Genomic DNA, 27,854 nt, shown 5'->3' on the forward strand with positions numbered 1-27,854 from the left:
CCCCACTTCTACTCCTGTAAGCACTGCTTTCTATTCCTCCTTCACTCAGCCATTTCCTCTTTGTGCCCTTGAACTCCATCTCAATTCTTGCTTTTCCTCTCTTTCCTGGTACTCTGCAAGATTCCCATCTGAGTCACCACAGCAGCCCTCCTTTTAAGCCAGCAGAGGTAGGATGGTCACTGTGACGAAGAAGAGTCCCATTACCACCCACACTTCAGAACTGCTGGCCATCAGTGAGTAAATGGAATTATCTGACTCAGTGGGTCTCGGAAGGAAACAAGTACCCTTCTCTGATCAATGTGAAATACACAGAGGCAAAAATAAATTAACACAATTTCCACCATCTTGAGTTATCCTCTATCTATCCCTTAGAAAAAGATTACACATTGGAAATACTTGCACAATAATTATTCCCAAAATTAGCTGGCAAGAGACACCCAATCCAGTCTGTTGATTTTAGTTACCTATTTGAGATACTTTCAGATTTTGTAGGTTTTTTGCTATGTTCCCTGCAGAGCTCACACTGAGCAATCTAGATTCTTGGTGTCATGTTTCTCATGTAAATGATTTGTTTTCCAGTAAATTATAGCTGTAGAATCCTGCTACGAACAGACACTAATAGAACCAAAGAAAGAATCTGTGCCATTCTACCTGCATTCCTGTTAATGCAGCTGTAAAAAGGAGGAAGACTTCTGTTTGGTCTTAAGTTTTTAATTGTAGAGCTGATAGTGGGAAAAAAAAAAAAAATTAAAAAACCAGAACAATTTGGATACAGAAAATGAAAGTGCAACTTTCTAGAAAGATTTCTTTGCAAGGTAAAACTGTTTAGATCTGTGGCTTTTAACGTTCATCTTTTTCATCAAAATTTGTTTTGAATAAAAACTAATTTTTAACTCATTGCAGAGTCTTCTGGTGTCATTTATTTCCCTATAGGTGTACATTGGTGTAGATGGAACACTGTTGATATTTCATTTCTAACATTGCAGCAAGTGAAGCCTCCACATAAACCTGCACAGTGACATCGGTCTCCACAGACTGACAGAGAAGCGCTAAGTTCTCTGTGGAAATCATGGATTTAGAATTTAATTAGCTCGCAGCCACCTCTGGGGAGTGACTGCAGCTGTAATCTCCAGCTGCTGGCAAATGTGACATTTGGTTTGGGGTTTTTTGTCACTTTTCCTTTGGGGGGGTGTGTGTGTCATCACCAATACCCGCCTCCTAATTGAAAACAAGTTTAATCCTTATTAAAGCGCTGTTAGCTTTATTAGAGGAACGCCAATGCCGATCAGGACGTTCAATCTCTTGCTTCATCCAAGGAGATTTAGAGGGAAATGAGGATGTTTACGAGGAGTTGGTGTTAGTATTTCAGCCGATCTCCGAGCCAGTGCAGCGGCCCCGGGGCGCTGAGGGCCCGGCCCGCCATGACGGAGCCGCCCGTCTCCTCAGCAACGCTCCCAGCGTGCCCCGCGCGCCGCGGGCCCGGCGGGCGGCGCCGCCGGCGGGAGGTGAGAGGCGCCATTTTTAAATCGCTCGGGCCGGCGGCAGCCGCGCCTGCCCGGGCTGTGGGCGGGGGTTTCGCAGCGCGAGGGAGAGCCGGGGTGTGCGGGGGACCGGGCTGTGAGGGGGGAGCCGGGCTGTGAGCGGGGCCGGGCTGCGATGGGAGCTGGGCTGAGCGCGGCCCTTGTGCGTGCGTGGGGCTGCGCCCCTTGGCGAGCGGGCGGGGAGGCGCCTTGGCCTCTGCTCGGGCCCGGCCGTTGTTCGCGGGACGGGAGCGCCCAGCGCCCCGCTGCGCCCGCTGCTCTGCCCCCGGGAACGGCCCGCGCGGCCTCTGGGCCTGCTGCACCCGGCATCGCCTGCCACCGGTCGGGGCAGGAGGAGCCCCCTCGCTGCAGGCTTTCAAGTGTTTGATCCTCAGCCACGTTCGCTGCGAGGAAAATTATTATTGTTCTGTGCTTCTGGATATGCGTCAGCCGTGTTACTTTCGTTCCTCTCACCGAGCTTCTACGTCCACAAATAAAAAAAAAAAAAAATTAACAGTAAAAAGGTCACGATGACTTAAGCAGCTCGCTTGGCCTCTCACTCTTTGTCCACGTACTGTAGAGTGTATGTAAAATCATGTTTCTGCCTACAAGAGGTGTGGGGTACTTACGCCAATGTGAAACCCATGCACTCCCTAAACATACCGATTTTTGAGTCAATATGAAAAGAAAGTGATTTCTCAGAACAGTTTTGGTTATGGACTATAGCTGTATTTGCAAAAAGCAGCCATTTGAATGCCCAAGTAGAACTTGGAATGAGATTTTAGTGAGTGAATGTTTATGGGTATTTGAAGGTTTCTTGCCATGAAAAAACAGTGGAAAACATATATGGTGTGTGTAGACTGGCTGCTCTTGAGTGCAGCTCAGTTTACTAGCTGTAGCCCCCATTTAAAATTAAATTTGATCTGTAACTGCTGTTAGTTTGTTAGTGTATGTGGCTAAAGCATAAATTTTAACCTCAGTTAAGAGAGAACCTTGTTTGTTGTTTTTCACCTAATAAGTAATCAGATCTGTAAGACAGAAACTGAAAGGGTAGTAACATGTGCTGTGTGTAGTGATAGACACTGCAATAAGATATGATTAATTGTTGTTTAAACTTTTACCTTGAACAGTGTTGTGGAGGGAGTGCTAGTAGTTTGCATGAGGCTGATGTCTTCTGTAATGCAGCTGTCATACAGATATTCTTCAGTATTTCTGCACTTAGGTGCACAAAACTGTTAAGAGTTTATTTTCACTGCATTCTCTGCAGTAACATCTGAGCAGTGTCCAGGTTATGGAACTCTCTATAACAAAGGTTTTCCTGTTTCTCTTTGGTTTTCTTCCTTAGATTTTTTTTTAAGGTGATTGCTTTGACTGTTGTGAGTTGCTGATGGCAGATGAGTAGAAGATGGACTTTTAAAGTAAAATGCGGTGTGCTGTCACATTTCTCAAATTATATAGTAGGAGGTTTGGTGTTTTTTTGTTACACACCTGATGTTCATGGGAAGTCCGATCTCTTATATAAGAGTGTGTTGCATGTTGTTTAAGATAGGGTTTGTTTCACTGAATTGTGACTGTCTAAAATCTGGATATCTAGTCCAAGGCTGTGATTTTGTGAACATCTGAGCTCTGTGTTGTGCCAGCTTTCTGCTCCTGAAAGGAGAAAAGCTTGCTCCTCCTCCTGTCTGTTTACTTGGCTCTTTGTTCCTTTCCCCTAGTCCGTACCAGCTGCCCACTTTCACTGATGATGTCTCTGGCTGGATTTTTCCATGAGCTCTTGTGACTCACTGACCTCACAGAAAAACTATTGAGTGTCTTCTGCTTGTTTGAGTGTGTTGGCTTCTTGAGTTGAAACAGTTCATGAAGGGGTCTGATGAATGACAAACACAGGGATGGGGATAAAGAAACGAGGAGTGGAACCCTCCCATTCCTAGTGACAGTGAGCTCTTGTGTTGGACTACCTTTTGCATTAGTTCATTATCTGGTCCTACTGTAGCGTTTTGAGCAGGGATGAGAAGGGGGTGGTGTTTGAAGAGATGCTTTCATGAGGCTGTGCTTTCCTTGAGTTTTTCACTCTGTCAGGCAATAGTTCATTGTTTCAGAAGATCTTGGCTAATTCAATTAGAAAAAAAGAGCAAATAAAGAAGTCTAGAGTTGTGACAGAAGCAGGCAGAGGAATTAGACCATGAGTTGTGTGAAGAAGCTCTTTGACTTCCACAGATTTTACTGAGAATTTTACTGCATGAGCAAAACCTGGCACAAGGCTAAATACTGTCAATTTTTTCATTGTTATTTGCAAAATTATATTCATTTGTATCATCTAGCTGTTTAAAACTGTTCAAACACGACAAATTTAAGTGTTTTAAGTGTGGCTGTTGTGTGGAAAAAGTGAGCCATGAGTGAATTATGTATGGCACTCAGGGGAATTACCAATACATGGTGCAGTCATGTCATTTGGTTATGCCAGGTGAACAAGAAGGAAGCCTTGCTGTTGTAAACAAAATGCCATAAAAAATCATATAAAGAAAAATTCCTAGCGATTTATCACATTTTTCTCTAAATGCAAGTATTCTCACTTTTAAGAGCTTGTAGTGAAGAAAAAGTTAAAATAATATTGCTGAAAAATCTTGCAAAAGAAAAGCCCTGTCATGATGTGTAGCTATAAAGAGATGTATAGTAGGTCATTCAGCAGTGTTTCTCTCTTTAGGAGGAGAAATAATTGGAGAAGAAAGGCAAAACAAAGGTGATTCTTGGAACTGTAATTGATTTACTTAATTTAGCTATTCTACAGTAAGTATTGCCATTTTACATATAGAGTGTGCATTTCCTAGGTTTCAGGGCTCTGCACCAATGCCTTTATACCTGCGGAAAATGATATTAAGATTTCATAGTATGAATTTAGGGTGGCTGATACAAGTTTGCAGTTTGGTAGCTTGATATAATTTGGTAAAGTGTAGAATAAAGTTTAGATATGATGGTGGGTTTAGTTTCTTTAAAGTATATTTTATGCTTCTTCACTTCTTGAACACATCTCCAAGAGGAAAAACCTAGTGTTCTTTTAAAGTATTTCTCAAAAATTATGGATGTAGTCTTTGTGTAATTTTGAAGATTATTTAAGGTCTGTTCACTGACTGTGAGCAACTACTGTTAGCCATTAGCACTAGAAGAGATTCTGGTTGGTAATATACTTGAAGCATTTGTATCCCTAAATGTTGCAGACTGTTGACAGTTTACTACCAGAAATTATTTTGTGATGTGGGGAAAAGAACCCCAAAGCAACAATGTTTGGTTTTTTTTTGCATGTGTTTGCGAGGAAAGAGCTCTCATGAAGTAAATCTTGTCTATTTCAGTTGTCGCCAGGAATGCAAATCATGCCATTTGCCGCTAGATGTCTCTGCAAGCCAAAAGAGTTTTGTTTCCTTAAATACAACAGGTTTTTTGCACTCTGATTGTTTTGTCAGCTGCAATTATCTCCCTCTCTTTTCTCCTTTTATCTTTTTCAGGAAATCTTCATGCATATGAATACATGGCCAGGTGTGTGTCTTGCTTTGTAATATGTGCACTTTTTGATAGCAGCAAAAGCTGTGAGGAGAGAATATACTTCTCACCTGCAGCAGCTTGGAATAGAGAGTACAAAAGGCTGTGTTTCAGCTTACCTTTTGGCTGATGTGCTCTCAGAAAATGTAGTGTTTTCTTGGTGTCTTTGCCTTTATCTCCATTATGCCACTTCAGAAATACTTCTTACTCAAGTAAGCACCAGGATTCAGTCCTGGCTTTTAATGCTGTGTTCCTGATTCTGGGCTTTGGCTTACAGTTCGATAGCTACATTTAGTATCTATAGCATATGAAAGCAAATTACTATTGCCTGGTTGTTTTGGTTTGTTCTTTTTGTTTCTGTGGGGATTTTTGTTTGTTTTTAATAGTGATCATGTTAATCCTGTTGATATGCTTAGAAATTCTGAGGGACGTGCTGCCTTGAATTTTTTCTGTGTACCAGAGCTTTCCTCTCGCATGATTTATTGTCTTTAGCATCACTGACCTGTTCTCCTCATCCAGCTGTTGGTTTAACAATTAAAAATGTCTTTATATTGAATTTGACAATTGCTGTTGTCCTTTGTTTCTCAACAGTCAACAAGATTCAGGGATAAAAAAGATATTGTATTGATTAGAAGGGTCTTCAGAACCTATGTCATTAATGTTTGAAACTGGTTGTGCATTTAGGACAGGCACAGAGGAGAATGTTCTTTATTCTGATTTATTTCTCTTCATTCTCTCAGCAAATTTGGGTAAAGCAGAATACAAACTTTCTGTTGTTGCTCTGCCTAGACTAATGTTATAAGTGGTAGATTTTTCTGATCTTTTCTCATTTTAGCAATGAAGGAAGAAAAAATGGTAAAGGAAGTCTTTTATTTATGTTTTCTTGACATTATTATGTCTTAGTGGAATGGGTGTTTTTTTCCTGAATGGAAGACAGATTTCATCTTGCTTATAGTTCAGGAGTTTATAAAATCAAATTGTAAGTGTTTAAGATACATCCATGAAAGAGTGCAGTGGTAGAAAACATACATGCAACTGTGCATGTAAAGAAGGTGAGGTATTTGTAGTGATAGTAGAGATTCATCATTGTTTCTGTTTGAGTTTTACTTCATACAGCGGTATACTGCAGACATGGACTTCTTAGGCATCAGTCCAGCTACGCAAAAAGCTAACATCGCAGAGTACTTGTTTTCAAAGCTTTCTAACTTCCCTAACATTCAGTTACAGTCCTCCCTCCACCAGATCCTGTAAAAGTGTCAGTAGCGATCAGATTGCTTCAAATATCAAAAAAGCACTAATGAGGTATATTAGAATACTTCCTTATTTCTCAGGAACTCTTGATTTGCAGCTTTTCTCACCATAATCTGATATCACATTTCACAAAAATCTTTCTGGAAGGGCCACAAGATAAGCTTTGAAAATAAGGAAGTGATATATTTCAGGACTGAACTGTGGGCAGGGGTCTTCCAGGCTGTCCCTGATACCTTAACTCTTCTCCAGAGATGGCTTGATAGGAATTCAATACAGAATTATTTGCTTTTCTTCCAGCTGAAATACTGGCATATTGATTAATACAGTCTGTTAGGATAGTGTGACAGACTTTCACTTTAATAAAGAGTAAGAAAAGCTGTGTGTCTGCTGTCTGTGACCTCTGCTTGAACTCTGATTAAAAAGGTATAATTAGGGCATCGTAGTTGGAATCTCAGTGTATAGCATAAGTAAAAATAACATCTCATGTAATCTTTCAGATAGTGGTGCTTGTTCTTATTTTGTATTGACTCAAATGACCTTCATGTGTAAGTGTATTCTATGTCCCAGAAGGGCTATTACTTCTCAGGGCAGGCTAGATGAACAGAGAAGAGTCATACTTTCAGTGAAGGTTCTAACCTGTGTTACAGCAGAACCAGGATTCCTCTGTACTTAAAGCAAAAGCAGTGTGTGGAACCTTTGAACTGTGAGTATACTTGAATGCTAATTGCATGTCCTTGTATTTGTTCAGGTGTCTTGATCTTCTGAGATGTCACAGGAAGGAGTGGATGATCTTGTAAATTAGTTATACATTAATCTTGTCTTCTCCATACTCATTGTGAACACTCATCATAAAATGGATGGTTTGGGCAACCTCCTTCCTCCTGTGGGTGAAAATGTTGATGCAGCTAATTCACAAGAAATACTAAAACTTTTGATGGACGAAAAAATGCGAAGTGAACACCATAAAGCAAATTATCAAACTCTAAGGGCGGAACATCTAAGGTAGGTCAATTTAAACAAGTTTCTCTCTTTGAGTTATTAAAAGGTGAAGCTAAATTTAGATTGGATTGGTTGGAAGGGATTTATTTGTGCATGTGAGATGTGTGTTAGCTATTTCTGTGTGTAAGGACAGATTTGAATGTTGTTCATATTAGAAAATAAGCAATTCAGAGTACCTTAAGACATTGCAGATGATGTACTTTTTATGCTTGTAAGTATGGGATAACTTTTCAGTATATTACAGGAAGAGGATATTAATAGCTTAATTCTTATTTGGATCTTTGCTTCTGTGTGTGAGTATTTTGAGCTTTAAGGTCTAATTTTAAAAGGTGAATATAAAGTAAGTATATATTTTATCTTTCAGATTACAAGAGGATTATACCAAATCACAAGATGAACTGAAACAGTTGTTAGTTGAAAAACAGACTGTACATGACAAATTTCAGCAGCTTCTTGCTGACTTTCAAGAGCAGTTGCTGGCTAAAACACAAGAGCTGGAACAAGTGAAGCTGCAGGTGAGAACTTATTAGTAGGACTTAGTATGTATTTTTATCCTGTAGTAGGACCACGTATATTGTTCTGTTAATGCAGCATGCATATACTCATCTTGGATATATTTGAGATGTCTTGAAATTCACCCAATACAAGTAATGGCTCTTCTCTAGAGTGACTATGGGTTGAAATTACTGTTTCCTTGTTTAACTGAATCATCCAAATCCTGTTGTTAGGTGTTGTGTAAGACTCTGTCTCCATCTGTGCTTGCTCTGTTAAGGGGAGAATCATCTGCCTTGGAGGGTAACTTAGGTGCCTAAACCTGTTAGAATAAATAACTAGAAGAATAGATATTTGTTTCTTTTAGTGATGACAGCTTTCTTCATTCTTTTTCTTAAAAAATCTCAAACTAAAATCAAACAAAAAAACCTCCTCAACATTTAAGATAACTTGTAAGATAACTTGGGTGACACACTATGCAGCTGCTTGTTTCCTTATGTAAGACATCTTCTTAGGAAACAAATAGAATCTCTAACTAACCAAAGGATCCCAGACTCTGAATGGAGAAGATGTACCTCAGTACCATAACTAGAACTAGTTTCCAGGCACTTCAGGGTACAGATAAGTGAAAGAAAAGTAGAGTAAATAAGAATATGTCACAGTTGTGGATGAAATTTTTTGTTTTAAACTCTGTTTCTTGGTAGATAGTTTGCTGTGTGAACCATACCAAGAAATTTTAACATACCGAATGGAACTTAAGACAAGGATTCTTTCCTGATGTCTTTTCAAACCAGTTGTACTGGTTTGTATGTATCTGTTGGAGAACACTGATGTGTTTTGCAAATAATTGTTTGGTATTGCTCATTTTGATCTTTTTGGGTTGGTTCATTAATGTTAGACACTAATGCTTTGTCTTCTATATGAAATGGCTTTTCCTTCCCCCATCCCCCACAAAGGATTTAAATCTCTTGGCCATGCAGCCTAAAATTTGTGTTGCTTCTACTGATAAATGCTGACATTCCAAATGCTTCTGGTATCTTCCCAGAATATTTTTAGTTCACTAATATGGTTCTTTTTTTCCTTCTGTAACTACTATTGAAATTTCCGTAGGAAAACATAGAAAATTAAGTAAAATTCCTAACATCATATTTGAAATACTTTATTGCTGGCTATATGACCTATCACAGTGTAAATAACTGAATATGACTAATTATTTGTGATACTTTTCTGTTTTAAGGTGCCAACTCCTCAAAATTTAGAACGGTTAAAAGCAAAAATGTATGAGGAATTGACATCTCCTATGAGAGAGCGTTATCAGAAGCTAGAAAATGTAAGTCATAAGTATTGAAATTTTATTTCATTTAGAGTAGTGATTGCTGCTTTATAGTTGTACTTAAAAGCTTAGGAAATTAAAGCTGAAATGGGAGCAAAGTATGACATTATTTACCTGGTACTGTTGTCCAGGCAGGGAGGGTTGAAATCATGGAAGAGGGAGGAAGCAGCATTCAGTTCATCAAAGATAACTTGTGAAACAATAGAAACATTGCATGGACATTTAAAGGGAATAAATTTGAAAACTTTTAATTGATTTTTTTTTTTTTTGTCTAACTTAGGAAGTGGAAAAATACAGAACACTATATAACAAACTTCGTTATGACCATACCTTTCTGAAATCAGAATTTGAGCATCAAAAGGAAGAACATGCACATATTTTAGAAGAGAAGAAAATAAAATATGAGGCTGAGGTATGTGGAATATTATAGCAGCTTAGAAAGTATCTCTGACAAAGCTGCTTGAACAGTGTGGAACTGTTGGTACTTGAAGAGTTGTCAGTTTGGCTCCATTTCATATTTGTTTCTATTTTCTTAATTCTCAAAGCACTTCTGTGAACTTAGCCTAAGGCTGCCTCTGTAGATTTGTTCAGTGATGAGCTGAAATATTATTTGTGCTATTAAAAGTAAAAATAACTTGCTTTCTGGTAAATGACTACTAGTATATTTGCTTAATGCTGGTTTTAATCACATTTGTGATGGAACTCGCGACATGATGCTAATTTGAAATTAATAAATTATCTGAGTAACCAATTTAAGTTTAGACTTCAAATTATTTATGTGACAACTTATCGAGGAAGATATTGTTAATAGCAGGTAAGGGTACATTTTGCAATGTACCTGTCATGATCTTAGTTTGGGTCAAGATGGTGATAATCAAAAGGATACTGAAAACTTTGATAACTTTATTTCAATTGTATTAGCTCATGAAGAGACCATTCATTCATTTCTTTGGACTTTCAAAAGTGTATGCAGCTAAATAAATTGCCAGCTTATTTATGTTTTAAATATATACAGCATTGTAAATGAGTTGCAGATGTTATTTGCATATCCATTTAAGTATTTGTCTGGAAGCATATATTCTAAGATGCCAGATTTGAATGTATTACTCCAAACATCAGACAGAAATCAAAGCAATCATCTCTTTCAAAATCAATCCAAGTTTGCAAATGCAGTGCATTAAAAACAGAACAGTTGTCCTTCCTGGAGCTAAACCCACATGCTGCTTTACAGCCTGCCTCTCTCTTGGACTTGTTGAGTTTTTGCTAGTCCTACAGCTAATTAGCACACTCAGACATAATGAAACTACCTTGAGCCCAGGGCACAGTGTGATCTGGTTTCTCTCAAAGACTTTTTAACACTCCATGTCATTTTGCACAAGGAGGCTATAGAAACATCCTCATTCTCAAAAGATGTCTTGGGCACATCATGCAATTGAAGGTCCTCGTAAAAGGCATTTGGAGGGCTTTTCGTTCAGAAATCAGGTTTGTTCATAGAGAACAGTGGTGAAATTTTTAAAAGGACTGCTGCAGATCAGAGTTTGGACTAGTCTCCAAATATGGAGAGAATTCTTTTATGCCTTCCTTTCTCACTCTTTTGCCTCCACTATTATATTCAGTCCGTGTAACTTATTTTGAAATATAACAATCTATGTATTTATAGGTTTGTTAATTACAGTCTCCAGACTGATTTGTACCTTTTGTACTAACTTATAAGAAAGAATTGGGGTGGTTGGTTTTGTTATTGAGTTTTTGGTTTGGGTTTCTTGGGGACTTTGTTATTGGGTTTTTTGTGGGGGTTTTTTTGTTTGTTTGTTTGTTTTGGTTTGGTTTTTTATTGTCTGCCAGGGCCCAGTGATGTTGGCTGTCTGGAGTTACTAGCAGATTTGAGTTCTGTTGTAATTATAAAATAGTGGAATCATACGGTATGTTGGAAGAGACTTACTTGTCCAAAATCCTGCTTCAAATATTGAACCATAATGAGATCAGATTACTCAGGTCCATGTCCAGCCAATCTTGAACATCTGCAAGGTTGGAGATTCCATAATTTTTCTGGCGAGACTCTTTCAGTATTTAACCATCTTCATGGTAAACTTTTTTTCATAATATGTAATTGGAACTTCACAAGTTCCAAATTGTGCCTGTTGCCTCTCTTCCCATCACCATGCATCATCTTCTCTTCTCTGAGCTGAGGCTTGGTTCTCTCAGCTTCTCCTTATACATCATGTTCCCCAACCCTCTGAACACCTTAGTGCCCATCTGGACTTGACACAAATTCCAGATACACCTTTACCAGTACTGGTAGGGGGACGAAGGATCAATTCCCTGGCTCTGCTAGTTATCCTTCTGCCAATCTGCCAGGATTGAATTGGCTGCTCTGCTGACTAATGTTTAACTTATTGTCCACTAGGACATCCACATCCTTCTCCATGGAGATGCTTCATAGACTGTTGCTACAGGCCTGTACTGTTGCATTGGATCACTTCATCTCAGATGCATGACTTGCTCTTCTTGTTGAAGAGGACCCAGTTCTGTCCACTCCTTCAACTTGTCCAGATTCTTCTGGATAGCAGTTCTGCCTTCCAACAGATTGACCATTTCCCCCCAGTTTGGTGTCACACTCAGGTTTGCTGAAAGTGACTCCATGCTATCATCCATCTTGCTAATGAGGACATCAAACAGTATTGCACTCTGTAGTGTTCTCAAAAAGACCACACTAATAACAGGCATTTAGGTGGTCTTGCTTTGAATTTCCTGATCTAAGCAAATTAATGTTTAAATGTCCACTGCTGTTCTCTTCTGAATTATTAACTGCTGTAATTGTTGCTGCCTGACACCTATCCAATGTTAGAACTTTTTATTTTTCTGATTAACAACTATTAGATCGCAAGACTGGATAAAGATAAGGAAGAACTCCATAATCAGCTGCTTAGCATTGATCCCACCAGGGACAATAAACGTGTGGAGGCACTTTCTAGAGAAAAGGCACAACTGTGTCAGAAATTAAAAGCCTTAGAAGCAGAAGCAGAAGAACTAAGAGCAGAAAGACACAACTGTGTTGTGCAAGCAGAAAATGTTCAAAGAGTACAAGCGCGACAGTTAGCTGAGATGCAGACCATGATGCGGTCTCTAGAGGTAAGACTTCCTTTTATTATTTTGCCTCCCTGTAGACAGTAGTAAGAGTAACACTTGGCCTGACACAATTGTCACTGAAATCACTGATAATCTTGCCATTGACTCCACAATTTGAGTTTGTACATTTTAGATTTAAAATCAAATTGTAGTTGATGGGAGTCATGCACTGCCAGTTCAACTTTGGAAAGTCTCTCAACTGAGATTCGCTGACTGATCTCTTTCCAAACAAGCGAGTCATATCCATATTGGCAGTCCAAAAGAAGGTCATGTCAGCACTTGCCACTTAGCTGGAGTTAGAAATCAATATGTTAATAATCTGCTGCAGTAATTTCTTTATTCTTTTCAAAAATGTCACATGACTCTTTGATCCTTTCCTCATCTCTCATCTTTTTTGCTTACCTATGCCTCTTCTTTCTCCAACACATTACTGCAGTTGTTTAGTACTTGGCTGTTGCTCTCCCTGTTGCTCTTATTGGTGTTTCTGTCCTGTTCCACTTTTCCCAGGATTCCACTGTATTCTTCATCTGTGCTCCTCAGACCTTCTGTCAGTTCTTGCTACCTCCTTAGGTAGTGAGCCTTTTCATCTAGATTCTTCGCACAGTTGCAGCATTCAGACAGATGGTTCATTTTCTTTTTTACTATTAGCAGTGCTGTATACCTTAGTTACAGAATGCTCTGATCTCAACTTAAAAAGTGCTGTAACCTTAGACAGCTTTAAGGAGAGCCCTGCCAAAATTAGAAGTGTTCAGAAAAATAAAGGTGAAATCATACATTAGATTACCTTTTTGATATTCAGTAAAGATCAAGATCTTGTCTTGTAAAGATCAGAATCTATAATACAGTAATTGCATTTTATTTCCTCTCCAGGATGTTAATTGTTCCATCAGTATAACTGCTTAGGCCAGTATATTACACCTTTTTGAGCACCATTTGTAGTTACAGTATTTACAGCCCAGTAATTTACTGATAAGCACACCTGCTGCCTCCTAACCAAGTCAGATTACCACCACCCCTTATCAAGGAGGATTGAAAATGGGAATGATTCTGTGTAGGAAGTGTTAGTAAAAATTGTTGTGACTTCTGAGTAAAATTCAAGATCCTTGTATTAGAATATATGGTTGAGCAAAGATGAGTATTTCTATATGTTATGTTATATTATAACGAGTCAGCTCCAAGAATCTCAAAAATACTTCTTTCATTCCAGGCAGAAAAGAAGTCTGCTGAACTACAGGTTGATCGAATTGAGAAAGAACTGCAGACAAGTCATGAGCAAAACATTCTCTTAACTACCAAACTTCACAAATCTGAACGAGAAGTCAGTTCCTTAGCTGCTCAAGTAAGTACTTTTATGGTATCTGAAATATATTTTTTCACATCCTGTTATGTTTTTTCTGCTTATATTTTACACTAAGAATAAAATAACGTCTTCTGCTGTGACTTAAAATAGGTATGGAATTTTCCCCTCAGTTTCAGTTGAAAGACTAAGAATACATGACTTTACAGGAGAAATGTCATACCTAAAAGTATCTCTAAAGATTGAGGTTATGTTCTTATTATTCCATCTTCTAGATATTTTTTCTTCATATTTTTAATGTTCATTAAAACAACCAGCCTTTAGACCTTTAAACTAATCTTTCTTCCTTTTTTTTTTTTTTTTTTTTTTTTAATGGAACTATGGCTTCTGGAGACCTTAAGTGTCTTCTGAATGGGCTGTGTTAGCTGCAGGAAGCAAGCTTGTGGAGATCTAGGTTATATTAGAAGTAGGGTAGTCATGTTAGCATAGTGACTTTTTCTTGGGCTAATGTCAGCATAGTTTGTACAGAAACATTTCAGTACAGAATTGCATGACAGCATTTTAAGTTGACCATTGTCTTAAAATATATTTGAGTAACTTTGTTGGGTTGGCACTAGGTCTTTAATGGTTTTGTTCTATGTTTGTATGCTTTTTTTTTTTTTTTAGGTCTTTTGACAGCGCATATTTATGAGTGCTAAGTATTAAATTTTGGTAATTCATTTTAAAAAGTTCTAATTTACCATAGGAATAAGGTATAGCTATACCACTATTTAAAGCCTCTTTATGTAATATGCTGTACTTGGCTCCCGTGAATGAGCAACAGGAGGGGAAATCTTCTGTTAAAGTTTTTCAGTTGTCTCTCAGAATACCTAGAAGATTGTTACAATCTTTATTTTTTGTATCAACTGGTCTTCTCTGCTCCTCTCCAGAAGCAGGACAAAATAAAATGTTCCAGTGATGTTTCTCAAAGGGAGGAAAATAAGAAGCTTTACTATACTAACCTCCACCTGCTTCTGCTCCCACTCAAACCTATTCCTGAGCACAGGTGCATGTGTTTGTCTTCTGGATTTTCTCCCTTAAAAAAGCCACCTTAAATCTTTTAAAGTTGTCCTGAATTGTTATCAACTTAATATATAAGCAACTAAATCTTCCGTGTAGTTACTTAATAAGCTACTGTGCCATTCTTAACCTTTTGCCACTTGTATATGCTAGCAGGTTGTAATTACATTTGTCATTGTGAGTGGATTTTCATTATAAGCGCTTTCCTCCAGATATTTAATTCGCATTGACCGTGTAATTACTGCATTCAAATGCCTAAACTATAGAAAGTTTCTATGCAAGCAGTAATTTTCTTCGATTTGATGTTCTTAAAGCTCCTACTTTTATGAGGCCATTTGATGTGTCTGTAGACTAGTATTATATTTAAAATGCACTTTAAAACGATGAAGACCTGGATTTTGAGAAAGTAATGTAGTACTTCTGAGGTAAGTAGTTACCAAATTGAAATTACTTGGGGAAGCAGTTGATATCCTGGCTTTGGATATCACTGTTTTGATTTGCTTACAGAGATCAAATTTAATTTAATTTTAGCTTGACTCTGAGGTATCTTTAGTCAGAAGTGAAGTAAATATATATAAATTTATTGTAGTTAATTTGATGTTGGTTTGTACTAATTCATAGGTAAAAGAACTTAAACATTCACATAAGTTGGAAGTAACAAATATCAAACTGGAGGCAGCAAGAACAAAGAGTGAAATAGAAAGAGAGAGAAACAAGATTCAAAGTGAAATGGATGGTAAAGTATGAAATTATTTTGTAATTATTTCATCTGTTTACTTCTGGTTAGAATAATACAAATATTTTCTTCTCTGAACGCTCCCCAGCAGTCTCACCTTCTACTTCAAGGTCATAGATCTGATAATTCGTTTGGTATTTGAAGTAATTATGTTGTTTCACTTGCTCTACTAGAAAAAGAACAATTGAGAGCAGTTTTTCATTTATAAATTACTGCATTTGTGACACAACTTGAGCATAATCTGTTTCAAATTATATACTTATTATGGTTTTTTTTCTTCTATTATTGCTAAATTCTTGAGTCTTTTGTACTCTGCTTATCATATCTGTGTATCATGCCACAGAGCTTCAGTGTTTGGGGTTTTTTTAATTGTGTGTTTATGGAATTGATACCAATTCCATACGGCTGCCACATGGAACAAAATACAGCACCTAGCTCATTCTTTGAAGGAAATAGGCATTGCTCTAAAATGCTTGATGCAGCTGAGTATGTAGGCAACTTGAAACAGCTTTCTAGAGTGAAAAGGCCAAAACTTTCTAGTACTAGTTGAGTTTAAATCACTGCACAGCTTTAAATGATTGACCATAGCCCCAAAATAATACCTTTGTCTTCCTGAAATAATTCTGTTCACTTGCTTTAATATAAAGTTTGCTAAGAGCAATGAAAAAGTGGTATTTTCTGTATAGACAATATCCTTATAATGTATTGCAAACTAAAAATGTTGGGCCCTATGAAATATGAAGCTGAATACAGAAAAGATTCAAGTTAACCTGAACTTTCTGTGGAATTCCATTTGCATCGCTGTATTAGCTATTAGGAGTCACTGTTAGAGCATGTTGGCTTATTTGCCAGTGAACACAGGTGTCAGTCACAAGATTTTAGTTCGTATCATTTGTTCCTGCCTATAGAGTCATAGTTTTAGAAATGCCTCATTTGGTAATACAGGTGGATTAAAATGTGAGATTTGTTGTAGTCCAGTTACTGGTTTCACTGATAACCGGTTACTGTGTACTGTAAACTTTCCCAGAAAATGAAAATTTTCTTGCTTGACCTTTGCATAGCTATTGTGGAACACTTTTTAAAATTTTAAAACCAGACACAAGTGCTTAGTGTAAATTGCTCTAGAGTTTAAATCTGTAATAATATAAACTGTTTTGTTTATTAAATTTTTTTTTTTTTATTAAAGTAAGAAACTCTTGTAGACCATGATTCCATTGTAATAGTTGCTTTTCAAAAGACTTGGAAATATAACTGTTTTACTAAGAAAGGTCTCTTCTGGTTTTCTTGTTTTGTTTTTTTCCTCTTCCCCCATTCATTCTGTCATTTGAATTGAGATCTTTAGTTCCCTTTTATGAATTTATGAAGTTATTTGAATATAGGATCCTAGCAGGTTCTTATCAATAATGACATGTTTAACTTTTTTAATGTATAATGCAGGTCTGCTGTCTGACAAGGAAATTCTTACTGCAGCTGTTGAACGTCATAAAGTGCTTTTAGTAGAAAAGGATCGGGAGCTAATTCGTAAAGTTCAAGCTGCCAGAGAGGAAGTTTTTGACAATATTGCTGCCTTACAGAATGAAAAGTATGTCTATTGATTTCCTCCTCAGCTTCTAAAAGAGGACTGTTTTATGTTACTTTTAAAAATGTCACTCCTAACTAAACACTTCTGGCATTTTGTAATGATTCTTGTGTGCATGTTGAATAATGTCTTAGGTTAGAACTCGAGAACAGATTAGCTGATCTAGAAAAGATGAAACTGGAACAAGATTCTTGGAGACAATCTGAAAAGGATCAGTATGAAGAGAAACTACGTGCTGTGCAAATGGCAGAAGAATCTAGAAAAAAGGAACTTCAGCGTTTGCGGTAGTGTGTCTTTTCTAATCTTAGCACAAATTTCTCATTTTCCCCCCTTAACATCTTTATAGTAGACAATTTAAAAGCTTACTATTCATAGATACAGAAATCTTCATTATGAAATGTTCGTTATAGTAGATTAAACAAAATTATCTTTTGCACTATATAAAAAGGAGTGGAGAATTAAAAATGAACTGTTTGAAAAGATAACACTTTATCTGAACCTTTAAGCATTATCTTCAATGACCATTTTTGAAGTAATAATTTGACAATATATATTTGTTGAAACTGGTTCAGTGCTGGCTGCTGGCATAGGCCCATTGTTAGAATAAACCATTTCTCTTTCCACAATGGCACTATAGCAGCAATTGGCAAGCTGAGATCCTAATATGATGTCTCTGAGTTGGTTATTATGGTTGAGAGTTTACTTGGCTTGTTACAATTTTTATATGAAGGTCAGCATGATAAAATGAATCATACTCCAAAAGTCTTATTCCTATGTGAATTCTAAGAATGAATAGAAATATATTTTAAGTACTTTTTTAGTTAACCATATATCAGCCTTTCAAATAATGCTATTTATTTGTCAGGCTGATTTGTCCTAGTTTATAGCATCTGTATTTTGATTAGATAAAAATAAGGATGTCTTACACCATTTTAGATTAAAAATTCAACAGCAAGCTATGCAGACAGAAGAGCTGGAAGAAAAGAAACGTGAAAATGCTAATCTTAAACAGGTACGGTTTCATTGCATTGTAATGTTTCATAGAGAAATACATTCTTTCCTGTAGTTACCATGTCCTGTGTTTGAAGATTAGATTGAATTTTTTCCCCCTGAGGCACAAAACATGTACTTCAGATATTTAAAGGAGAAGTGTTCAGAAATCAATCGTGCTTTCTTGGACTTCCATAGATGGATTACAGCCTTTTGCTTATGTATTATGTCGGTACCAGGAATTTCAAAGCTGAATGTTTATAGACTGGTATATTTGAATATGGTTATGCACTATTTAACTGGAGATTCAGTTGCCATGGAGACTTATAAATTGTTTCTAGGTAATGCTTTGCATTTATACTGCATCTCTCATCTGAGGTTCTTCAAGTGTTTAACAGATGTTTCATAAATGAACAAACTAGTGTAAAGAGATATATTTCTATTGCAGAGTCAATTGATGGCAGTGTTGAAAATCAAACCTATTTTTTTAACTCCTGCTTGCCTGTGTTATTTGGTGATAATAACAATAGCTGTGCATCAAAGTATTCTGCAAGCTGTGTGCACTTAAAGTTCACGACAATTATTTTTTTTTTTCTCCAGAAATCAGAAATTGTGGGAAAATGTGGGGGAAAGAAAAGGAAAAGGAAATCATCATTTTTATATGCTGGCTGCAGAGGCTGGACTTTTCAGTGCCTCCTTGTTATGTGAGCTGATTGGTAGTCAGTGTTGGCTGTAACACATGTAGTTGTATTATGAGACAGAAGAGCATGGATAGCTCCACAGCCTGCTACTAAGTATTTCATGGTTCTGAGTACTGTTCAGCCTTGCAGCAGAAGCATTGGATTTCTAAGTATTGGGGGACACTCTAGTGACAGAAGAGTCCTGCCTATCTTTCTCATTGTAACTACAATAGAAACCCTTAGTCCCTAGTGGTTTACTGTAAAGCTTCTGGAGAAACTGCTGAGTAAAGAGAAAAGAAACAAAAAAGGCTAATGAAAAAATAAAGCTAGTTGGTGTCTCTATTTTGCATCATCTCCAGTATCTCAAAATCAGTTGTTGGTTATTTGCATACCTTCTGAAATGGAAAAAATCTTTTTTTGTTTTGGTAGCAAATAAATGATATCCAACTCCAGCTTGCCTCACTTTCTCAATCAGAAAATGATTTGCTGGAATCTAATCAGAAGCTGAAGGAAATAACAGAGAGATTGAAACAAGAATGTCAACATGCAAGGGCTCAAGCAGAGAAAGCTCAACTGGAAACAGAGAAGTAATTTTTTTCTTTTGGCTTTATTTTCATACTTCTTGTGTTCTCACGTAGATTACTTAACTGTGGATTGTAGATTCTGAATAAAGTCAAAGTTAAAAATGAACAGGAAATACTAAACAGTTGTAAAAAATGCTGAACATTCTGTGGAATAGTATGTGCAAAAGCTTTCCTCATGTCAGCTTTAAAAACAGGAGTTAGTTTCCATTCCATTCAACTGTTAAAATTAATTCTTGATTAGTGAGATACACTACTGGCATAAAATTAAATTCTACTTATACTGAAGTGAGTGTCAAACTTCTATAGGTATAATTGGATCTAGAGTTTCAAACAGTTCTTTTAAGAGTGTTCAAGCTGTATGGGTGAAAAGAGAATTCAAGCATTGTATTATACATGATAAGGTTCCATGGTACCAGTCAGTATATGTATGACTACTTCCTTCCCTTTCCCACTAGCTACTTTTAGCTGATAAGGTAAGTAAAAGCTTATAGAATATTTTTTAGTTCCTCTCATCAAAATTAAAAATCATCACTTTCCTTTTTTTGCACAAGTTTGACTGCATACCATAAAAGTATTACAATAAATGATGAAGGAAGCCAGTAAATGATGAAGGAAGCCAGTAAATGATGAAGGAAGCCAAATTTTATTCAGATTCCATATAGAATTGAACACTTTCCTGGAATTTAAAGATTAATTTGTTAGTATGAAATGGCTTTTCAGAATTTCCTAGTTTATAAATATTTGTCTAACTTGTACTGGATTATTGTGGGGTGGGTGCTTTAAGAAGTCAGTGTTCCAGATTAAATATAAAATTACCAAAGGGTATAATGTAACTTTTTGTTTTAACATCTCTTTTTCTGCTAATTGCAATTGCTAGGTTGTCATTAGTTTAAGTAGTGCTTTTCAATTTAACATTTGAAGATATTGTTGCATTTGAACTGCAGAGTATGTCACTTGTGCATTAAATACTTTGGATGTTTGCTTTAGGGAGGTATACTCACATATTGAGTGAGATCATTGCTATTACTTGAATGAGACTGGCATTGTCATTTACATATTTATGGATCACAAAACAGTCAGGACTAGGTTTTTCTGGGAAGGCAGTAGAAGGAACATGTCAGTCCTCAGAGACCACTGTATAAGTATGTAGGTACTGAGAAATGCACTAAGACTGATACATCAGGCTACAAACCTGCTTCATTTCTGCAGTAAGCCCTGCAGGTCTGTGCTGTTGCTACCCTGGGAGTCTTGGGTCCTGTTTCCATTGCTTTTATGTGAATCTGTGAGTGAGAGGACATCCTTCCTTAGTTCAGTAAATTCTTATAAGCTTGAACGCCAAAGAGTTAAGTCGCACCAAAACAAGAGGAAGTGAAATAGGGACCAAAAGATGAGAAAACATAAGATAAAAAGTTTCAGATAAAGTAGTGCTCGTTGAGCACTGAGCAGCAGCTGCATGTCTGGCTGTGTCAATCTTAAGCTTGGAAATGAAAATGTGAGAGGAGAAAAAGAGCTGAAGGCAAACTATGAGACTGATACAGATCAGAGATGAGCTCAGACAGGTACTTGTTTAGCATTTTGAGAACTATATTAGTGGCATTTAAGCCAAAGAAACAACAACAACAACAAAAAAAACCCAAAACAACTCAAGAAACCCTCACACCCATGTCAATCAATTTTAACCACTACCTCAGCTGAAATCCTTTTACTTCTAAGCAGTGCTTGTTCAGAGGGCTTTGGTTCCTGGGTACTAGTAGCTATTTACAATCACGAGTGAGGTACAAGCTGTGCTGTGTCTACTAAAAGAGCCATGACAGATGACACGGGCCAACACTCTGTTTCCCAAATGAGAGTGGACGATGCCCAACACTTCTACTGTAGGGAAGGGAGAGGCAGTTTGGTGAGAAATTCATGGAGATGCATTTCAGAGTCCCTGTAGGGAAACTGCATCTGCCCAGGACTGGAGTACTGTGGACGCACTAATATCAAGCCTTAATCTTCTTAAAATCTGCTGCATAGAATCTCACCATTTTATTTTAATTTTTAGCAGTAATGTAATTAAATATGCCATTAGTTCTTGTCTGCTTTGAGTCACAAGGCATGTAGCCCAAACAAGCAAAGTAGCATGGAGAAACTGGCTCCTTTCCTATACACTGCTAGAGAACACAGCCTTATTTTAGTGTGTTGTAACCATGCAGAAGTCTAAACAGATAATATATTATGCCATTGGTGGTGTGTGTTCAGCTGGAATGTTGTCTAGAAACCATATTAGTGGGAGCTTCCTGTTGAGCTGTTTACTCTGGTTGGGAACATGTCCTAAGCAAGTCTGTTACAAAGACTTAGTAGATTCCATAGGGCAGCACCCTGCTCTCCCAAACAGAGAAGGTAGTTGTCAGCTTTTCTGACAACTGATGTTTGGACTAGGCATCTGCTCTTGTGTTCCACTGTGATAGATTGACTTGAATTGAGGAATTTTCTCTGGCTGGTTTGGCAGCATGCCAATCCAACAAGGCACCAATTAGCTTCTTGGAATCAGTTTTCAAAATTTGCCTCAAGGTTGAAGAAATCCTAGGATAATGTACAGGTTCAAATGTTGTAGTCACAATTAAATTGTTAACAGAATCAAATTTATATCAGATTCTTTAAGTATATAAAAGTAAGAGTTGTGAAAAGATGTATGTATGTTAAGAGCCTTAAGGCGTTAACTGAATGTGATGCTTTGTTTGTATAACCTCTTAATCTTTTAACCTGATTTTTCCATAGGACTTCAGAATACCAGCGTATGGAATGGCTGCAGGAAAAGCATATGCTTACTCAGCACATGACAGAGTATGAAGAGAAATACAAGCAAATGAAGAACAAGCTATGTCGAGCTGCTGTTGCTCAGAAAAAGGCATGTTGTCTCTTCCTTTTTGAATGATCAGCCTGTGTAAAGTTCAACTTTATGTTGGCCAGCTAGAATTGTTTCAATGTTAAGAGTTTATTTGCAGTTTACTATATATAATAACTAAATATATTGGGTTCTTCAAGGTTAGCATAGAAATAGGTTGGAGTGACATGCAAAAGAATAATTACAGCTGACAACTTTGTTGCAGTCAAAGCCATCAAAGATTTTGTGGGGCTTTCTTTGCACACATGTGTGCATTGATGGTTATTTAAGAGGTGGACTCCTTGATGAGGGAGGATGATGTTTCAGATACTAGACAAATGAGGTTCTACTTTTCCTTGATAAAATATTAAAATTTTATTTCTTCTCCTAAGTTACTTTTTATGAAATAATTTGAAAGGAAAGGCAGGTTGGCTGTAAAATTTCAAGATTAATTAGCGGTGTTATACATCGAACATAGGTTATTAAACCTACCAGTATCTTTTAAGGTCATGAAAAGTTAAGATCACTGTAATCTTATGGCAATCTAAGCACCTTCAAACAACACGACATCTCTTCTTAAGGAAGGAAAATCTTATAAAGTGTCACAGATTGAAACCACATACAGTTTAGATTAAATTTTTACAGGATCTAATCTGTTAAGGTATTACTCAGCTATTTGAAACATCTGTTTGACAGAGAAAGACTCTCAATGACAATAAACAAAGGAGGATGCGTGAGAAAATAGAACTTTTGGAAGCCAAGATGGAAGAATTAGAAAAAGAAAATCATGTGTTAAATAGGTAATAAACTTTGCTTTTACTTACCTTGAGAAATTACATATGCTCGAAGTATGACTTGCAGATATGAAGTAGTTTTGAAGATACAGTTACCTAGATTAGTAACCAGAGTCCAGTCTAATGGCCTTTACAGCACTAGAATTCTTTGAATAGATTCTGTTTAGGATGGGCAGCTGAGAGTTTATGAGACAACTGCAGAGCTGTCTCTTCAAGAAGAAAAAGAAAAAATACCTGATAGGCACAGTTGCAGGAGTCCCTTTAAAAGAAGAAAGTGAACAAGACTTCAGAATTGCAAGAGAAACAGACATGGCATCCTTTTTGAAAGATGAAGTCCTGGTTTTTCTCTCTTCACTGAGCCACTATGGAGGGCTTGATTTGAATAATTAATTTAATGTGGCTGCTCTGACTCACTACTGTGAATGGTATTAAAAGCTTAATTTGTTTTATAAATGAACTCCAATTGCTAATAGAGCAGATAGCTAAATATGTAGAGGGACATTTAGACAGACATGTAGGCAAAAGGACATACACAGATCTACCTTCCATTCTTCTGTGTAAGCATAGGTAGAAACTGGGAGTGTTAAACAGCAGAGCAGTCATGGAGAGTGTGCTGGGATAACAAGGATCTTGAGCAATAAGAAATCTATTATTTCCTAGACAGAATGTTTCCTCTGAGGAATATGCTCGCCTCCAGAAGAGGCTAAAGGACTTGCAACGTCGGCACAATGAATTCCGGAGTATAATTCTGAATCCTGACATCCCGTCACTCAATCCAGTCGGTGTAACGCCATTGTCTGCCTTGCCTCCTGGGCCTGCAGCATCCTTCTCCTTTCTTCAGGTGGTGATGTATTACACTTTGTGAAAATAACACAGCAAAAGAGGGTACTGAAACCATTCTTTTTTGCTGACCTCAGTCTTAAGGAAGGTGTATTTCATCTTTGAACAGAAGTAAGAAATTTTGATTTATCCAGAGATGTTCCCTTCCTTGCAATAGGAAGGAGTACTTGAAAGACAAAGGATATGTTACAGAATGTAACAACCAGGTAGTTTTAAGCCAGTTCTCCATACTTTCTCCTTTCCCCCAGAGGCTTTAAGTGACTCCTCCTGAACAATAAATGCTGGTGTTGTTCTCACACCATGGTTTCATTATTACAAGGCAGTATTGCTGCTCTTGATTTCTTATGTGGTTGGAAGTGCCTTAGGCTGAGCTGTTGAGGGTGAAAATCTCGAGGTTGACCAAGTTGACTTTACAGATTCATGGTTACTGAGACCTCAGGTTTGTGTGCTCCTTCATCTGAGAGAAGGAACAGCTACAAATGTATTCCTTCCTGATGCTGTTTATCAAAAATGTCAGAACAATACCCACAAAACATTGATGAGTAAAATTTAACAAATAAAGATAGTTTGGACTTCACAGTTTTTATTTTTCTTAAAGAAAAGGAACATATTGCACATTTTGGTCCCTTGTAAGTGTGCAAAATGTAATAGAGCCACACTTTTTTCCTTTTAATTTCAAGGAGGAGCAGCATCAAAGAGAGCTTGCCCTGCTTGGCAAGCGGTTGGAAGAACTAGAAACCAGACAAAGAAAACAGCTGGAAGATCTTGGACCATCTAGAGAGCGGGTAATGGTAGGGTACAGGGACTTGTCAAGAAATAAGATCACTGGAGAAGATGAAGCACTAAGCGAGGACTCTAAATAAATTCTGCACACTCTTGATGCTGTTAGCTTTCAATAACTTATCCTTTGTACGTGCTTTTCATATTTTGCCAGAAACATGGTTGTATGTGCCTGAATAACATAAAATATATTCAGCATAGTAACCCTTTTGTGGCTCAACTTGTTTAACTGCTGGGTCTAAGGATAAAAGTACCTTTTCTCCCTGGAATCATAAAAAATAATATGCAGAGTTGCCATTCATGAGGGGCTGCACCCTGAATTTGTGTTACCAGTGTGGTGATATTTAGCATAGCAGCAGTTACAGGCTCAATATTGAGATTCAATTACAGACAGTTTGTTTCTGGCCCCCTAGACTTACCTCTTCTCTCAAGTGTCTAGTCCTCCGGGCATGTGTGGAGAAATGAAGTCCCTTTCACTGTAAGTCGAGAGCAGGTTTGGGATGATTTGATGAAGCTGGATAGCCACAAGTCTGTGGGACCTGGTGATGTGCATCTTAGGATCCTGAGGGAACTGGCTGATGTTGTTGCTGTGTTTGGAAGTCATGGCAATCAGGTGATGTCCTCAGTGACTGGAAAAAGGGAAACATTGCTCCCATTTTTAAAAAAGGGAGAAAGGATGAACCATGAAACTACAGACAGTAGTTGAAACTACAGTGTGCCTCACCTCTGTATCTGCGATTGTCACGGAACAAATCCTTCTAGAAGATGTGCTAAGGCAAGTAAAACACAAGGAAGGCAGCCACCATGGCTTTACTATGGGTAAATTGTGCCTAAGCAATATGGCCACCTATGATGGAGTGACAGCAATGGTTGACAGGGCAACACTAACAAATGTCATCATTTAGACTTCTGTGAGGCCTTTGATCTCCAGATTGAAGAGAGATGGATTTGATGGATGAATAGCCATTCAGTGGATAAGGAATTGGCTGGATGGACACAGCCAGAGTTGTAGTCCATGGCTCTGTGTCTAGGTAGTGAATGGTGATGAGTGGGGTCCCTTAGAGCTCACTCTTGGGACTGATGCTCTTCAGCTCCTACACTGATAACAGACAGTGAGATTGAGTGCAGCCTTAGCAGGGTTGATGACAGGAAGCTGAGCTCTGCAGCTAACACAACAGAAGGAAAGGATGTTATCAAGAAGTGGGCCCATGGCAACATTATGTAGTTCAGCAAGTCCAAATGCAAAGTGCTGCCTCTGGGTACGGAAAATTCCAGGTGTGAGTATAGATGGAAAAGAAGTCACTGAGAGCAGCCCTGTGGAGAAGGAAGGAGGAGTTCTCATGGATGAAAGGCTGGTCATGAGCACATCCTGGGCTGCAGCAAAAGCAGCATGGCCAGCAGGGCAAAGGAGGCTTCAGGGAGACATTATTCTTCCAGTACCTAAAGAGGGCTATAAAAAGGAAAGGGACTTTTTTTACGTCCAGTGAGCTGTCAGGACAAGGGGCAATGGTTTTAAGCTGAAAAAGGGCAAGTTTAGATATTAGGAAGAAATCCCTATGGGGTGGTGAGGCACTGGAACAGAGAAGTTGTGGATGCCCCATTCCTGCAAGTGTTCAAGGCCAGGTTGGATGGGGCTTTGAGCAACCTGTACTGGTGGAAGGTGTGCCTGGCCCATGGCAGGGGGATTGGAACTGGATGATCTTTGATCCCTTCCAGCACAAACCATTCTGTGATTCTGTGAGCCACTTCCTGATAATGTTTGTTTTTCACTTTTTTTCCATAAAGTCAAAATATTAAATAATCTCAACACAAGACACTTTGAAAAAATATTTTTCAAGGTTTGGGTTGTTTAAAATAAAACTGACATCTAATATAAAATTTTGAAACAATTTTTTATGAATCCTTTAACACTTACTTGATAATATCCTCTTATTCCTTCAATGTGAAAGTTAATGTATGCTACTCTGGGTTGCAGTTTTGATCACTAACAATGCTGTAATCCACATCTAGGTAGGTATTTTGATGCAGATAAGAATAGAATGAAATTTTTAAAGCTCTGAAAACTTCTATTTGCTACCCTTGACAATGTGCCTCTTGTATTTCTATAATGGGAATAAGAAATAATTGTTTTTTTAAATATAATATAGCAGAGATTAGTATAAGTTTCCTTCACATTATGTAACTACAAGTCTGTACTTGATCCTACTCTAATTTTTTAACTTTACTACAACAAAAATATTTATTCTAGGTTAAATATCTTTTTTTCAGTTCATTATCAGCCCAGTAAAAGAAATTTGTGAAGGATCAATTATTTACATAAACTTTTTTACCAGATAATCCAATAACAATCATGTTCCTGCAATTGTACGAATTTTATAATGTGGGTTTTGTTTGTTTGTATTTAGCTTGTTGTTGTTATTTTCAATACTTCAACAAAAATACAGGACAGCGATAATACATCGTGCAAACTCTTGTAACAGTTTATTGAATACTGCTGTTAGACTGTAGGAATGGGAAAAGAATGACACTAGCGTTGGCTCAACTCTTCTCTCCAGATGCTGCATTTTTCATTTTCCATAGTGTGTAAGTATAAGGATTTGTCTTGGTTCCAGCCCAGACAGGGTTAATTTTTGCAGTAGCCAGGGGGCCATGGCAGGGAGCTGGGGTTATTGGAAACCACCTCATTGTCAGGGGTCAGGGGACGGGGATCCTTTTGGGTCATGTAGCATGCCAGGCTCCATGAAGTGAGGAACCACGTGTGAATCTGCCTCCCTTCTACCCTCTGTCATTAGCACTTTTGCTGTTACTGATCATTTTATTACCTCATTGCTGGTTCTGTGAATTGTTCTTATCTCAGCCTATTATCTTTACTTTTTCTGCCTCCAATTCTCCTGTCCATCCTGCCCCAGGGAGAGAAAGCAAGGCAATGGGAGAGCAGAGCATGGTTTCCAGTGTGTCAGTGGGAGCACTAAATTGGGAAATTTAAAATTCTATAAACCAGAGCTGCGCATTCTTGGGGAATTTGTTAAACTTCTCTGAGGAAAACAGTGTAGCTATTAGAAGTAACAGAAGCTATTTCTGCTGCCTTCTACGGTATAAACTTGTACAAAGTAATTCTCTGTGCCTGAGCCAGCTTTGCCAGATGGGACGGTCACCAGTATCTACCAGCATGGAAGGGTTGCAAAGAACAGCTGTCAGCAGCTTTGTGTTTCCCCGGCTACGGCTGTGTCAGCAAGGTGCTCTCTGATGTCAGGGGGCAGGAGAAGTTTATACAAACCAGGTAAGACTTGGAGGGCAGAAAAAGGGTAATAGCAGGAGGAAGAATGATGGTCAGCACCTGGTCTGTGGGCTCTTTCCCAGTCGGTCTCAGGTTTTTTGTGTGAAAGCTTAT

The 27,854-nt window shown here is 37.8% G+C and overlaps 1 protein-coding gene across 3 annotated transcripts; it reads left to right on the top strand.

The window, feature by feature from the left end:
* The first annotated feature begins 1,467 nt into the window (after positions 1 to 1,467).
* Positions 1,468 to 26,920, top strand: CEP83 (centrosomal protein 83). 3 transcript variants are annotated; one of them, XM_056510223.1, is made up of 18 exons: positions 1,533 to 1,598; positions 4,225 to 4,260; positions 5,021 to 5,051; positions 7,054 to 7,307; positions 7,669 to 7,819; positions 9,034 to 9,126; positions 9,410 to 9,541; positions 12,010 to 12,261; positions 13,466 to 13,597; positions 15,236 to 15,350; positions 16,788 to 16,932; positions 17,064 to 17,213; positions 17,866 to 17,941; positions 19,029 to 19,186; positions 21,944 to 22,073; positions 22,746 to 22,849; positions 23,504 to 23,684; positions 24,364 to 26,920. In XM_056510223.1, exons 4-18 carry the CDS (start codon positions 7,159 to 7,161, stop codon positions 24,544 to 24,546), a joined length of 2,151 nt encoding a protein of 716 aa, XP_056366198.1. In that variant the 5' UTR covers positions 1,533 to 1,598; positions 4,225 to 4,260; positions 5,021 to 5,051; positions 7,054 to 7,158; the 3' UTR covers positions 24,547 to 26,920. The 3 variants fall into 3 exon arrangements, with proteins under 3 accessions (XP_056366189.1, XP_056366198.1, XP_056366207.1); XM_056510214.1 differs by lacking the exons at positions 1,533 to 1,598; positions 4,225 to 4,260; positions 5,021 to 5,051 and adding an exon at positions 1,468 to 1,505; XM_056510232.1 differs by lacking the exons at positions 1,533 to 1,598; positions 5,021 to 5,051.
* The last annotated feature ends 934 nt before the right edge of the window (positions 26,921 to 27,854 follow it).

This window comes from Oenanthe melanoleuca, chromosome 1A (genome assembly GCF_029582105.1).
Source record: "Oenanthe melanoleuca isolate GR-GAL-2019-014 chromosome 1A, OMel1.0, whole genome shotgun sequence".
NCBI classification, from domain to species: Eukaryota; Metazoa; Chordata; class Aves; order Passeriformes; family Muscicapidae; genus Oenanthe; species Oenanthe melanoleuca.